We start from the raw sequence: 13,608 nt of genomic DNA on the forward strand, positions 1-13,608 counted from the left end.
CTCCTCCCGCGCCCGCTCCTCCTGCAGCTCCCGCTGCAGCTCCTCGATCTTCCTGCGCTCGGCCTCATGCTTCTGCTCGGCCTTCCAGACCTTCTCCACGTTGCGCAGGGTCTGGGGGTGCCAGCTCTTCTTCAGGTTCTGCGGGACAGGGGGACACGGGGCCGGGGGCAGCCGTTACCGGGCGGCCGGGGGGCAGGGCGGGCGCACAGACCCGCTCATAGTGTGGACCAGGTTGGGTCCGCGGGGCGCGATGCGATGGGCTCCCGGACCCCCCAAAACCCCCCAGGACCCCCCTGAGAACCCCCCCCGGGACCCCCCAGCACCGAGGGATGCGTGGCCCCATTTACAGCACGGCCGCCAGGCCTGCGGGGCGCTATGGCTCCCGGTACCCCCCCCCCCACCCGGGACCCCCCTGGGACCCCCCCCAGCACCGAGGGACATGCGGCCCCACTCACATCGCGGCCACCAGGCCCGCGGGGCGCAACGCGATGGGCTCCTGGCCCCCCCGGACCCTCCCAGGACCCCCTAAGACGCCCCCGGGACCCCACAGCACCGAGGGACGCGCGGCCCCCCACACAGCCGGGCCGGGCCGGGCGGGGCCCGTGATACGATGGCTCCCAGACCCCCCAAGACCCTCTCAGGACCCCCCTGAGACCCTCAGGACCCCCCCAGCACCGAGGGACGCGCGGCCCCACTCCCAGCGCAGCCGGATCGGGCCGGGCCCGCGATGCGGTGGCTCCCGGCCCCCCCCCCCTCCCCCGATACCCCCGAGAACCCCCGGGGCCCCCCCCGGGACCCCCCAGCACCGAGGGACGCGCGGCCAGCGGCGGGGAGCGACCCCAGACCCCGCCCTCCCCTTCCCGCGGCCCCGGGAACGCTCCCGGCCCGTCCCGGTCCGTCCGCCGCGGCCTCACCAGGTCCCCGCCCCCCATGGTGCCGCTCGCTCGGTCTCCGGGCCCAACGCTGCTGCCGCCTCCGCTGCTACTACCGGGCCGGGATGTGCGTCATGCGGCCGCGCCGCGCCCGCCACACGCGTCACCTCCCACGGCCGGAACTGCCGCCCCCTGAGCGGTACCGGGGCGAAGCGTCCCCGCCCCCGCCCCGGGCGGGTTGAGCCCAACGGCAGCGCCCGGCGCGGCCCGGCCCGGGGGTCCCGCTGGCCCCCCTGGGGGGGATCCAGGGGCGGCCGCGCTGGCCGCGGCGGGGTTAGAACCGGCGACCTGGCGCTCCTCGGGCCGGCGCGCTGCCCCCGAGCCATCCCCGCCCGCCGCAGCCCCCCGCCGGCCCGGCCCCGCGCCCCGGCCGCAGCTCAGCGCCAGAGCGCCCGGCTGCGGGGCCCGAGGCCGCCGGTTCGAGCCCCGGAGCTGCCGGGCCCTGAGTCCTTCCCCACACCCATTGCCCATCACACCCCCCCCGGCCCCGCCAAGGCTTCAGCAGAGACCCCGGCCCGCAGAGAGACCCCAGCCCAGCCCCCGCAGCGACCGGCGGCTCCCCGGGCAGGAGCAGCAAGACCGGCAGAGCTGCACCCGCTGCCCTGGGCGGGAGGAGGAGAAGAGGGAGAAGCCCCAAGCTCGGTCTGCGCTCAGGGGCGGCCCGTAGCCAAGACCCCCCTGGGGCTGGGAAGGGCTCCCGCTCCTGCCTGGGCTCCTGCAAGAAGAAAGGGGAGGGAAAATGGGAGCCAAAGGGACCCCTGGAGTTGACCCAGGGAGCTCCTGACCTGCAGCCGAACGCTCTGCCCGGAGCTGCACCCTGCGCCAGCACCTTCCCCAGAGCTCCGGGCAGCGGCTGCTGTCCCAGGGGAGCCGGGTCTGCCCGGCCCCTGGCCCGGTGCTGCCGCTGCTCAGCCCCACGGGGCCCAGGAGCCGGGAGGGGAGGAGGGAGACCCTTCCTGTGGGGATGGGGACGAGAGGGACATGCAGACACTGAGGAGCTGCCACCCCCAAGCCCTGCAGCTCCCCAGCCCCTGGGCTGGGCAGGGAACAGAGCTCAGGACCTGGCCCAGAGGAGCAGCTCCCCAGCTGGGGGTGGGATGGGGGATTTGGGCAGAAGGCTGGGGGAGAAAAGAGGGGGCACCTGGAGTTGAACCAGGGACCTCTTGATCTGCAGTCAAATGCTCTGCCCCTGAGCTACACCCCCTGTGCCAGCACCTCTCTGAGGAGCAGGGAAAACCCTGCCCAGCCATGCCCAGGGGCTGAGGGGCTCAGTGGGATGGTGCCCACTTTGGCATCACTGATGCACCAGAGACACTGGGCACAGGCTCTGGAGACACCGACCCCAGCCAGGGCTGCTCCACACCAGCAGCCCCAGCAGCTTCCTCCAGACAGAGGAGCTGCTCCAGCCCAGACACTCACCACACCGCTGGGTCCCGGCGCTGGCAGGGAGCCCGTCCTCACCTCGGCTCCTGGAAGGCCCAGGCTGGGAGAGCCCAGGCTGGAGAGAGCTGCCTCAGGGCCCAGGGCAAGGCCAGAGGGACCAAAAGAGAGGGATGGGGATGGGGATGGGGATGGGGATGGGGATGGGGATGGGGATGGGGATGGGGATGGGGATGGGGATGGGGATGGGGATGGGATGCTCGTCCTTCTTTTTCCTGGGGTGGAAAAGAAGGAGCCAAAGGGGGCACCTGGAGTTGAACCAGGGACCTCTTGATCTGCAGTCAAATGCTCTGCCCCTGAGCTACACCCCCTGTGCAGGATGTGTGTAAGGAGCAGGGAAAACCCTGCCCAGCCATGCCCAGGGGCTGGGGGGCTCAGCAGGATGGTGCCCACTTTGGCATCACTGATGCACCAGAGACACTGGGCACAGGCTCTGGAGACACCAACCCCAGCCAGGGCTGCTCCACACCAGCAGCCCCAGCAGCTTCCTCCAGACAGAGGAGCTGCTCCAGCCCAGACACTCACCACACCGCCGGGTCCCGGTACTGGCAGGGAGCCCGTCCTCACCTTGGCTCCTGGAAGGCCCAGGCTGGGAGAGCCCAGGCTGGAGAGAGCTGCCTCAGGGCCCAGGGCAAGGACAGTGGGACCAAAAGAGAGGGATGGGGATGGGGATGGGATGGGGATGGGGATGGGGATGGGGATGGGATGGGGGGCTCCTCCTGCTTTCTCCTTGGGTGGAAAAGAAGGAGCCAAAGGGGGCACCTGGAGTTGAACCAGGGACCTCTTGATCTGCAGTCAAATGCTCTACCCCTGAGCTACACCCCCTGTGCTGGGCCTACGTGAGGAGCAGGGAAAACCCTGCCCAGCTGTGCACAGAGGCTGGGGGGCTCGGTGGGATGGTGTGGTCAAACCTCTGCCCAGACCTGCACCTGCACCCCCTGCCCGGCCCCCCATGGCCCCAGGGTGACTGTGGCAGCGCCGGTCTGGGGGTGAAGCCCGGGACAAGAAGCGGCTTCTGCTGCCCCTGCCCAGCCCCCTCCTCACAGACACCCCCCTGCCCAGCCCCCTCCTCACAGACACCCCTCTGCCCAGCCCCCTCCTCACAGACACCCCTCTGCCCAGCCCCTCCTCCCTTGGGACCCAGCTGCTGCCCCTCTGCCTGGCACCTCATGGCCTGAGACACAAGGAGCCCAGCACCCCATGGCCGGGGACACTCAGGGACACCCTGAGCCTGGTACCCCACAGCCCTGGGGACACCCTGAGACTGGTACCCCATGGCCTGGGAACACCAGGGGACACCATGGCCTAGGAACACCAGGAGCCCAGTACCCCATGGCCTGGGGACACCTGGGGACACCCTGAGCCCAGCACCCCATGGCCTGGGGACACAAGGAGCGGGTGGCCTCCGGCTCTGAGAGGGAAAACTTGGTCGTGGAGCCCCAGGGAGTTTTCCTGGGTGGGGGGAAGGAAAAGGGAGGAGGGGGCGCCCGGATTTGAACCGGGGACCTCTTGATCTGCAGTCAAATGCTCTACCCCTGAGCTACACCCCCTGTGCCAGCACCTCTCTGAGGAGCAGGGAAAACCCTGCCCAGACGTGCCCAGGGGCTGGGGGGCTCAGCAGGATGGTGCCCACTTTGGCATCACTGATGCACCAGAGACACTGGGCCCAGGCTCTGGAGACACCAACCCCCAGCCAGGGCTGCTCCACACCAGCAGCCCCAGCAGCTTCCTCCAGACAGAGGAGCTGCTCCAGCCCAGACACTCAACACCCCGCTGGGTCCCGGCACTGGCAGGGAGCCCGTCCTCACCTTGGCTCCTGGAAGGCCCAGGCTGGGAGAGCCCAGGCTGGAGAGAGCTGCCTCAGGGCCCAGGGCAAGGCCAGAGGGACCAAAAGAGAGAGAGGGGATGGGATGGGATGGGATGGGATGGGATGGGATGGGATGGGATGGGATGGGATGGGATGGGATGGGAGTCCTGCTTTCTCCTGAGGTGGAAAAGAAGGAGCCGAAGGGGGCACCTGGAGTTGAACCAGGGACCTCTTGATCTGCAGTCAAATGCTCTGCCCCTGAGCTACACCCCCTGTGCCAGCACCTCTCTGAGGAACAGGGAAAACCCTGCCCACCGTGCCCAGGGGCTGGGGGGCTCAGCAGGATGGTGCCCACTTTGGCATCACTGATGCACCAGAGAAACTGGGCACAGGCTCTGGAGACACCAACCCCAGCCAGGGCTGCTCCACACCAGCAGCCCCAGCAGCTTCCTCCAGACAGAGGAGCTGCTCCAGCCCAGACACTCACCACACCGCTGGGTCCTGGCACTGGCAGGGAGCCCGTCCTCACCTCAGCTCCTGGAAGGCCCAGGCTGGGGCTGGGAGAGCCCAGGCTGGAGAGAGCTGCCTCAGGGCCCAAGGCAAGGCCAGAGGGAGCAAAAGAGAGGGATGGGATGGGGATGGGGATGGGGATGGGATGGGATGGGATGGGATGGGATGGGAGGCTCCTCCTGCTTTTTCCTGGGGTGGAAAAGAAGGAGCCAAAGGGGGCACCTGGAGTTGAACCAGGGACCTCTTGATCTGCAGTCAAATGCTCTACCCCTGAGCTACACCCCCTGTGTGCTCAGGCTGCACCCTGCTGCTCCTGAGCCCTGCCCAGGCCCCGCTGCATTCCTGGCCCTGGCTCCCTGTCCCTGTCCCACCTCCCCTCCCACTGCCCAGTGCCCAAACCCCCAGCTGAGGCCTTTCGTCCCAGCTCCCTCGGGAAGAGCCTCTGGAAGCCAAACTCCAGCAGGAGCTGTTCAAACAGCCCTGGGGAGCATCTTTATTTGGGGAGGGGGCTTCTCACCCACCCACAGGTCTCTGCAGCAGCTCTGCCCCACGCAGAAGAGAAGCTGTGGGGGGACCTCACTGCAGCCCCCCAGTCCCTGAAGGGAGCAGAGGAACAGGAGGGGAATCAGCTTGTTCAAGGGCAGAGACTGGCAGGACAAGGGGCTGGAGTGAAGCTGGAGGAAGGAAGGGGGAGAGGAGATAATGGGGGGAAGTTCTGAGGAGCTGGAAGGGGCTGCCCAGAGAGGGGGTGGGTGCCCCATCCCTGGGGGTGTTCAGGGCCAGGTTGGATGGGGCCCTGGGCAACCTTGTGTAGCTCCAGGCCTGGAGGTTGGTGTCCCTGCCTGTGGCAGGGGGTTGGAATCACAGAGTCACAGGGGTGGGAAGGGACCTCCAGAGCCCATCAGGTCCAATCCACCTGCCAAAGCAGCTCCCCAGGACAGGTCACACAGGTCGGTGTCCAGATGGGGCTGGAATCTCTCCAGAGAAGGAGACTCCACACCCCCTGGGCAGCCTGTCCCAGGGCTCTGCCACCCTCACTGGGGAAAAGTCCTTCCCCATGTTGGTGTGGAACTCCCTGTGCTCCAACTTGCAGTCCTGTCCCCCAGACACTGAAAAGGGGCTGGCTAATTCCCCCTGCATTCCAGGCTTAATCTCTCCAGGAGATTCCTGTCTGTTTTATCCCAGGGAGCCCAGCACTGGACACAACACTCCAGGTTGGGCCTGACCAGGGCAGAGCAGAGGGGGAGGGTCCCCTCCTGTGACCTGCTCTGTGACCCTTGGGGTCCCTCCCAACCCAGACCAGTCTAGAATTACGTGATTCACCAGGCACGGCCTGGAAGGACAGACACCCCTCAGGACACAGACCTCGGCCATGGGTTTGGGGCCTTGAGGTGAGAGCTGGAGCACCCACTGGGCCCTTGTGCTGGGAAGGAGTCCTGGCTGCTCACAGGGGCTCCCTGGAAGGGCCTGGGGAGGACAGAGCTGCCCTCAGGCCCTGGAGCCCTTTGCCAGATCTCCCCTGCCCAGCTGGTGCCAGCACCCAGCTCCTGGTTCTCCAGGGGAACGTGAGAGGCAGCTCAGAGGCTGCAGCCCCAACAAGGGTTCACAAACAGCTCTTGAAAACCCCACACAACCCCCTGCAAGGACCTGGCTGCTCTGGAGGTGTGTTTGTGCTTCAAACCCCCTTACAGCTCCACTCCTTCCCCCACCACACCCTGGAAGCTTTGCCAGCAGCACATCATCTCTGCAGCCTGCGAGCCAGGACCCACCCTGCACCCCAGCACACAGTCTGGGGGGTCACAGGGCATCAGGACCACCCTATATCCAAGGCAAAGTCACCCATTTTCAGCTGTGAGCTGAGGGACAAGGCAGCACCCCCACCCCTCACCCAGGGGACACCCTGCCCTGTTCACATCCATTCCTGCCCCGACTTCGGATAGAGGGACCCCAGAGAGGGTCCTGACACCCCCTCAGCCACCAGCAGACCCCTCAGTGTGTCCTCCACGTCTTCATCATGGTCTCGTATCTTTCCAGCCCCCTGCCCACCCAGCACCACCACCACAGCTCACTGTACCCCCATTCCTGGCAGCCCCCAGTCAGGATCAGACCCATATCCCATAGCAGTTAATTCCCTATTCCAGGAAAAAAAAACCCCAAACCTGTGTTTTTGAGAGCCCCTGGACAAAGCTTCCCCAGGGACAGGCTTCCAGAGACTCCTCCCAGCAACTCTGGGCACACACATAAATGGGATCACTTCACTTCCACCAGCATTCCAGAGATTTAACTCATCCCACTGAACCCCTTTTGGGGATTTCCCATTAAAACAGGAACCCGATTTAAAAAACACCCCAACCAAGACTCCTGGGATAGTGAAATTCCCATTTCCCAAGTCTCATAAAAAGGTTTTCCAGAACTTTCCCCCCCCTTTATCATAGAGGGGGAGGAGGAGGAGGGCTCCTCTGCACGACAGACACAGGTGGTTTGTACAAGGGGGTTTTATTGGAGCTGCAGACGGTGCCTACGCGATGCTGCCGGCGTTGGACGCGATCCTGGGCCACAGGTCTGCACACTCCTTGGCCACGGGGCCTGTGATTGCTGAGCCTGAGGAGAGAGGAAGAGGAGGGGGTGGCAGAGATGGGGCAGGGCAGCGTTTCACAGCAGCTCAGCCCCACGGGGTCTCCTCAAATCTGGGGAGAATCTGGGTGTTTCTGCCCAGGGGAGCGCAAGGTGCTGAGGTACCAGAGTCACCAGGGGGAAAAAGCCCTTTGAGATCACCCAGTCCAACCATTCCCATCCTGTGCTGACCCAGAGCCCTGAGCACCTCATCTCCCCTCTGTTAAACACCCCCAGGGGTGGAGACTCAGCCCCTCCCTGGGCAGCCTGTGCCACAGCCCCACAACTCTGCCAGGGAAGAACTTGTCCCTCCCATCTGCTCTGCCCCTGCCCTGGTGCAGCTTGAGCCCATTGCCCCTTGTCCCATCTCCTGTCCCCTGGCTGCAGAGACCATCACCCACCTCTCTGCACCCTCCTGGCAGGGCAGGGGAGGTGGGGAGAAGGTCTCCTCTCAGCCTCCTCTTCTCCAGACTCAACACCCCCAGCTCCCTCAGCTGCTCCTCAGAGGATTTGCCCTCCAGTCCCTTCCCCAGCCTGGTTGCCCTTCTCTGGACTGGCTCCAGGACCCCAATGTCCTTCTGATGGTGAGGAGCCCAGAACTGGACCCAGCACTCGAGCTGCAGCCTCCCCAGTGCCCAGCACAGGCTCACAATCCCCTCCCCAGACCCACTGGCCACACTCCCCTCTCTCCATTCCCCTCCTGCCCACGAATCCTGGTCCATACCTTTCATTTCCCCCTTGTTATTGACTATCACCCCTGCGTTGTCCTCGAAGTACAGGAACACCCCGTCCTTCCTCCGGTAGGATTTCCGCTGCCGAATCACCACGGCCGGGTGAACTGTGGGGAGACAGGAGCACGACGGTGACACAGCCATGGTGTGACACCCCAGAGACCCTCCCTGCTGTGGTGTTTAACTCCACACAGGGGTTGGGCATCCCAGGTTCCCAGTGCTGAGCGGAGAGAAGCTAATCTATAGTTAACAGGACACTTGACCTGCTCAGAGCTGGGTCCACACGTGGAGGATTTGGGGTGTTTCTCCCCTTTTCCACCTTTATTTCCAAACTCACAGCCAGTAGTTGGGAATAACCCTTTCCCCTTCCCTTCCTGAGCACCCAAACCTCCCCCCCAGCCCCCAAACATACCCTCCCCCCCACAAGGCACCTAAACCCCCCCAGAAGCCCCCAAACCTCCCCCCAAAGCACCCAAACCCCCCCCTCCAAAGCACCCCCCACACACACACCAAGGCACTCAAAACCCCCCCCGAAGCACCGTGTCCCAGCGCTGATTGAAGCCAACAGCACGAGCTGCCCCTTCACCCAAGAGCGCTGGGGCCTCTGCTCTGCCCTTCCACGACAACTCACGGGGCCACCACACACAGACCCAGCAAGTGCTTTTCAGAAGGGTGGGGGTGACACCCCCCAAAACCCCCCCACACCCTCCCCATCCCCTCTGAGGGAAGAGCCAGGCAGTCAGGTTGTCTGTGGAAACCTAGGGGGGGTAGGGGGACCTCAGGGGAAGGGGGACCCCAGGGGAGGGACCTCCCCTGGGGTCCCCCTTTCCCTGAGGTCCCCCTCCCCCTGGGGGTCCCTCTCCCCCCTCCCCACACTCACCCTTCTTCCTCAGCTCTGGTTTGCCCTTCTTGACTGTGGCCATCACCATGTCCCCCACGCCAGCCGCCGGCAGCCTGTTCAGCCGCCCCTTGATGCCCTTCACTGAGATGATGTACAGGTTCTTGGCGCCTGTAGGGATGACACCCGACAGCAGTGGGTGGGTTGAGCCCGGGGTACAAGGGGAAGAGAAGGTGTTGGTGTGGATGTGAGTGAGTCGGGGGGGGATATGGCTGTTTGAGGGGTTTTGCTGGAGCAGCTCCAACAGGGGGGCAGCACTTGAAGACAAAGTGAAGACAGGGGAAGGAACAATGAGACCAACACCCAATTAAGAGATGGAGAGTTGTCTTGCCTCCAGCTCAAAGGGGTTCTGAGACTGTTATGGTGAATATCAGAAAGAGCACAGAATCCCAGACTGGTCTGAGTTGGGAGGGACCCCAAGGGTCACAGAGCTCCAACCCCCTGCCACAGGCAGGGACACCAACCTCCAGGCCTGGAGCTACACAAGGTTGCCCAGGGCCCCAGCCAACCTGGCCTTGAACACCTCCAGGGACGGGGCACCCACCCCCTCTCTGGGCAGCCCCTTCCAGCCCCTCACCACTCTCTCTGCAAAGAACTTCCCCCCAATCTCTCCTCCAGCTTCACCCCATCCCCTTGTCCTGCCAGTCTCTGCCCTTTAACAAGCCCATTCCCCTCCTGTTCCTCTGCTCCCTTCAGGGACTGGGGGGCTGCAGTGAGGTCCCCCCACAGCTTCTCTTCTCCAGGCTGACCCAGCCCAGCTCCCTCAGCCTCTCTCCATAGGGGAGCTGCTCCAGCCCTCTGAGCATCCCCGTGGCTCCTCTGACCCCTCTCCACCAGCCCCACATCTTCCTTGTGTTGGGACTTTGGCCACAGGACTCCAGCTGGGGAGGGCAGAGCAGAGAGGGACAATCCCCTCCCTGTCCCCCCTCCTCTCCCGATGGAGCCCAGGATCCCATCGCCCTTCCCGAGCTGAGAGCACCCCGCTAACTCGGGGGAAGCCTCCCGCCCTTGTGCGGGCACAGAAGGAAAAGGCACCAAGTTCCCCGGGAGGAGGACACGCAGCCTTCAGCCCTGACCCCCCCCCGAGTGCCGCCCGGCAGAGCAGCACCGAGCTGCCCGAGGACCCTGAGCGAGACGCTGCCTCTGCCGAGGGACGCGATGGGCACACGGGGCTGGGCCCAGGGACGGGGCGCACACCGTCGGGTGGCCCAGGGACGCCCCGAGGGGTGCCCACTGCGCCGTTACCGGCCAACAGGGCTCCCCTCGAAAGCTCCGGGTCAGGGTACCGGCGTTAACGGGCCGGGCCGGGCCCAGGAGCGGCCTCTCCCCCGCTGCAGCCCCCCCGGCGCTTCCCGGAAGGCCCCGGGGGGTCCCCGCCGGCCCCTCACCTGTGTTATCGGCGCAGTTGATCACGGCGCCCACCGGCAGCCCGAGGGAGATGCGGAACTTGGCGCCGGACGAACCGCCGCGTCCTGCGGGGCGAGAAGCGCGTTACGGGCCCGGCCCGGGGCGGCACGGCCGGGATAGGCCGCGGCGGGGGGGGGAAGGGAGAAACCCGCCCCGCCCGCGCCTCCCCGCCACCGGCTGCGGCCGCCGCTCCCGGCCATGGCCGGACACCGCTCCCCGCGTCCCGGCTGGGCCGGAGCGGAGCCCCGGCCGCCCCAGCCCGGCGCGGATGGCACCGGATCCCGGAGGGCCGCGGCCCGGCTCACCTCGCTTCGACATGGCGGCAGCGGAAGAGGCGGCGGCACGCGGGGCAAGCCGGGATATGGGCGGACCCCGCCCCTGCCGGCGTCACGGGGAGGCGGCGTGTCGCCGCGGCGCCCCCTAGAGGCGGCGGGGAGCGGTACCGGTTACCGGTTACCGGCGGGGGTACCGTGGGAGGGGGCGGAGGGGAGCGGGCGCGGCGCCCACAGCGCTGCGCTCCCCGCTCCTCCTGCGCCGCGGGCGGGCCCGGACCGGCCCCGGGAGGGGAGGGGAAGGGGGGGTTGTGCCGCCGTCAGCGGACACCGGCGATAAACTCCCGTCCCGGTTCCCGGCGGGACCAAACCGGGGCGGAGACCCCTCCGGGGAGAGGGGTGGTGTTGGGGGAGCGGGAAAAAGAGAACCCCCCCCTTCCCGCCGAAACAAAATGAGGGGGCACCCGGATTTGAACCGGGGACCTCTTGATCTGCAGTCAAATGCTCTGCCACTGAGCTATACCCCCGTCCGGCCGCTGCCCCGCGCCGCGCCGCCTTATCCCCGCCGCGCCGGGCCCGCCCTCCGCCACCGCCCGGGCAGCCCCCCGCCCCCGGGCTTCGGCCTCCGAACCGCCGAGCCAGGAGGGTCCGGTAGCCCCGGACCCGCTGCGGGGACAAGGGCCGAGCAGGAGGGTTCGGTGACCCCGGTTGCACCCCCCCCACCCCCATGATGGGCCCTCGATTGGCCCTGACAACGTCACGAAACGAATCCTCTGCGCTATGAACCCCCAGACGGGGCCTCAGACCCCCCCAGTGCCACCCCCGGCCATGGGCAGGGACACCATCCCCTCCACAGCCCCAGCTGCCCAAGGAGGAACTGGGAGGAATGGGGAGGAACTGGGATGAATCGGGAGGAATCAGGAGAAATGGGGAGGAACTGGGAGGAATGGGGATGAATCAGGAGGAATCAGGAGGAACTGCCCTTGTGGTGCTGCCTCCACATGGATTTTTCAGCCGTGGCAATTCCATAAATCCCAATAATTTAACCACAGAGCCAGAGAGATCTTTGCTGGGCGACAAGGAATGATTTCTATGTGCTCAGGGGTTGCCTAAGTCCCATTTCAGGAGAAGGTCAGAAGGGACCTTACTCTCCTGTCCAGCTTCTCACCCACACATCCCCCCAAGTCCTTTCCCTCAGGGCTGCTTCCCAGCGCATCATCTCCTGACCTGTCCAGGTAACAGGGCTTGTCCCAACCCAGGGGCAGGACCCTGCCCTTGGCTTGGTTGAACCTGGACCTTGGCCACCCTTGGGAAGCAGCAGCGACTTCTCCCTGTGAAGGGACGAGGATGAACCGGTGCCCGAAACGTCTGGGTGACAAAGAACCTCCCTCACCCAGCAGCGTCTCCTGAGCCAAGAGAGGAAAAACCACCCACGATTTCCCAACCAGCTCGATAAGCAGAAAAGCTCAGCTTATTTTAAGCCCACGATGGGCCAGGAAAGGGTGGGAGGCTGGTTGGGGAGGGGGCTGGGAAGCGTTGGGCGAGGTGAGCAGAAAGGGAAGGAGTGGGTGCCTTTGTGAGAGGATCAGATAAGCTGCTTTAAAAGCCAAGGAAGCCAATTTTCAGCTGTATCCTGAAATGAATAAGGGGGAAGAGAGCCCGGCACAGCCTCGTTTGATGTGGGTGTGCTTTATTAAAGCTGCCTGCAACCAGCCACCCCTTGTTCTTTAGTGACAGGGAAGGGAGAAGGCTGGGGGAATTAAGGTGTCGTTATCTCCTGATAGGAATTGAATTCATGTTGTTAATGAGGCTTCTGGAATGGGATAACCTGAATCGACCTGAGTCCTCACAGTGGAAGGGAGCAGGATGAACCCACCTGTAAGTTACCCCCCCAGGCTTGGACCAGCCTTGCAGAGGTCAGGAAGCTTCTGCTCAGTCCATCTCCATGTGTTTCAATCAAACAGCACTGAGAATTTAAACCCAATTGGGAACTGGACTCGGTAAGGGGCTCATAGAAGGGTAGATAATGGCAGGACAAGGGGGCTGGAGTGAAGCTGGAGGAGGGAAGGGGGAGAGGAGAGACTGGGGGGAAGTTCTGTCCAGAGAGAGTGGTGAGGGGCTGGAAGGGGCTGCCCAGAGAGGGGGTGGGTGCCCCGTCCCTGGGGGTGTTCAAGGCCAGGTTGGCTGGGGCCCTGGGCAACCTTGTGTAGCCCCAGGCCTGGAGGTTGGTGTCCCTGCCTGTGGCAGGGGGGTTGGAGCTCTGTGACCCTTGGGGTTCCTCCCAACCCAGCCCAGTCTGGGATTCCATGATTCATCAAGCACAGCCCCGGGGATGGAGCTGCTCCCTCCTGCCCCCCAGGTCCCAGCTCCGCCTTCACAGATCATTTGGTTAATAAAGAAATTAAGTGGTTAATTCTCACAGCTCTGCTGCACCTCGGGGTGACTCAACACCCAGCCCAACGGTTCCCCCCAGGGGAAACTTCTCACCCTTTGCAGGCTGCCAGGATGCTTTTCCGGCTGCCCCCCTTCAAATTAAGGTGGAATCAAGTGTGGGGTGAGGAAAGAAAAAAGGGGGGGAGAAGAGAAAAAGAAGAATAGAGATGGAAAGGGGAAGAGAAGAGAAGGGAAGGGGAAGGGAAGGAGAAGGAAAGGGGAAGGAACGGGGAGGGAAAGGGGAAGGGAAAAGAGGAAAAATGAAAGGAAAAGAGAAAAAAAATAGGGATTCTGGAATCTCGCAGGGGGCACCCGGATTTGAACCGGGGACCTCTTGATCTGCAGTCAAATGCTCTACCACTGAGCTATACCCCCGCCCGCCTCTGCTGCTGCCGGGCGCTCGCTTAGTCCGTCCCCACGCGTGTCCCGGGCTCCGCGCGGGGTGCGGGGGCTGCGCACACGCGTACGATCCCTGAGGGGTTGGGGGGGGGGAGGGGAGAGAATAACGAGGGGGGGGTGGGGGGAGATGGGGAGGGTGGGGGGGGGAAGATGGGGCCACGCGCCA

General features: G+C 64.9%; 1 protein-coding gene across 1 annotated transcript; it reads right to left on the reverse strand.

Moving 5' to 3' along the window:
* Window positions 1-7,168: 7,168 nt before the first annotated feature.
* RPL23 (ribosomal protein L23) lies at window positions 7,169-10,697 on the reverse strand. The gene is made up of 5 exons (XM_084275690.1): window positions 10,644-10,697; window positions 10,320-10,403; window positions 8,914-9,042; window positions 8,027-8,140; window positions 7,169-7,290 (listed from the first exon to the last, which is right to left on the reverse strand). Exons 1-5 carry the CDS (start codon window positions 10,654-10,656, stop codon window positions 7,208-7,210), a joined length of 423 nt encoding a protein of 140 aa, XP_084131816.1. The 5' UTR covers window positions 10,657-10,697; the 3' UTR covers window positions 7,169-7,207.
* Window positions 10,698-13,608: the final 2,911 nt, after the last annotated feature.

Source organism: Gallinula chloropus (assembly GCF_964237585.1).
Source record: "Gallinula chloropus genome assembly, chromosome: 26".
Taxonomy (NCBI): Eukaryota; Metazoa; Chordata; class Aves; order Gruiformes; family Rallidae; genus Gallinula; species Gallinula chloropus.

Coding starts and splice junctions, on each gene's coding strand:
- RPL23 (XM_084275690.1), bottom strand. Junction 9,043..10,319: donor CAACTGCGCCGATAACACAG/GTGAGGGGCCGG, acceptor TCATCCCTACAG/GCGCCAAGAACCTGTACATC. Junction 8,141..8,913: donor ACCAGAGCTGAGGAAGAAGG/GTGAGTGTGGGG, acceptor GTCTCCCCACAG/TTCACCCGGCCGTGGTGATT.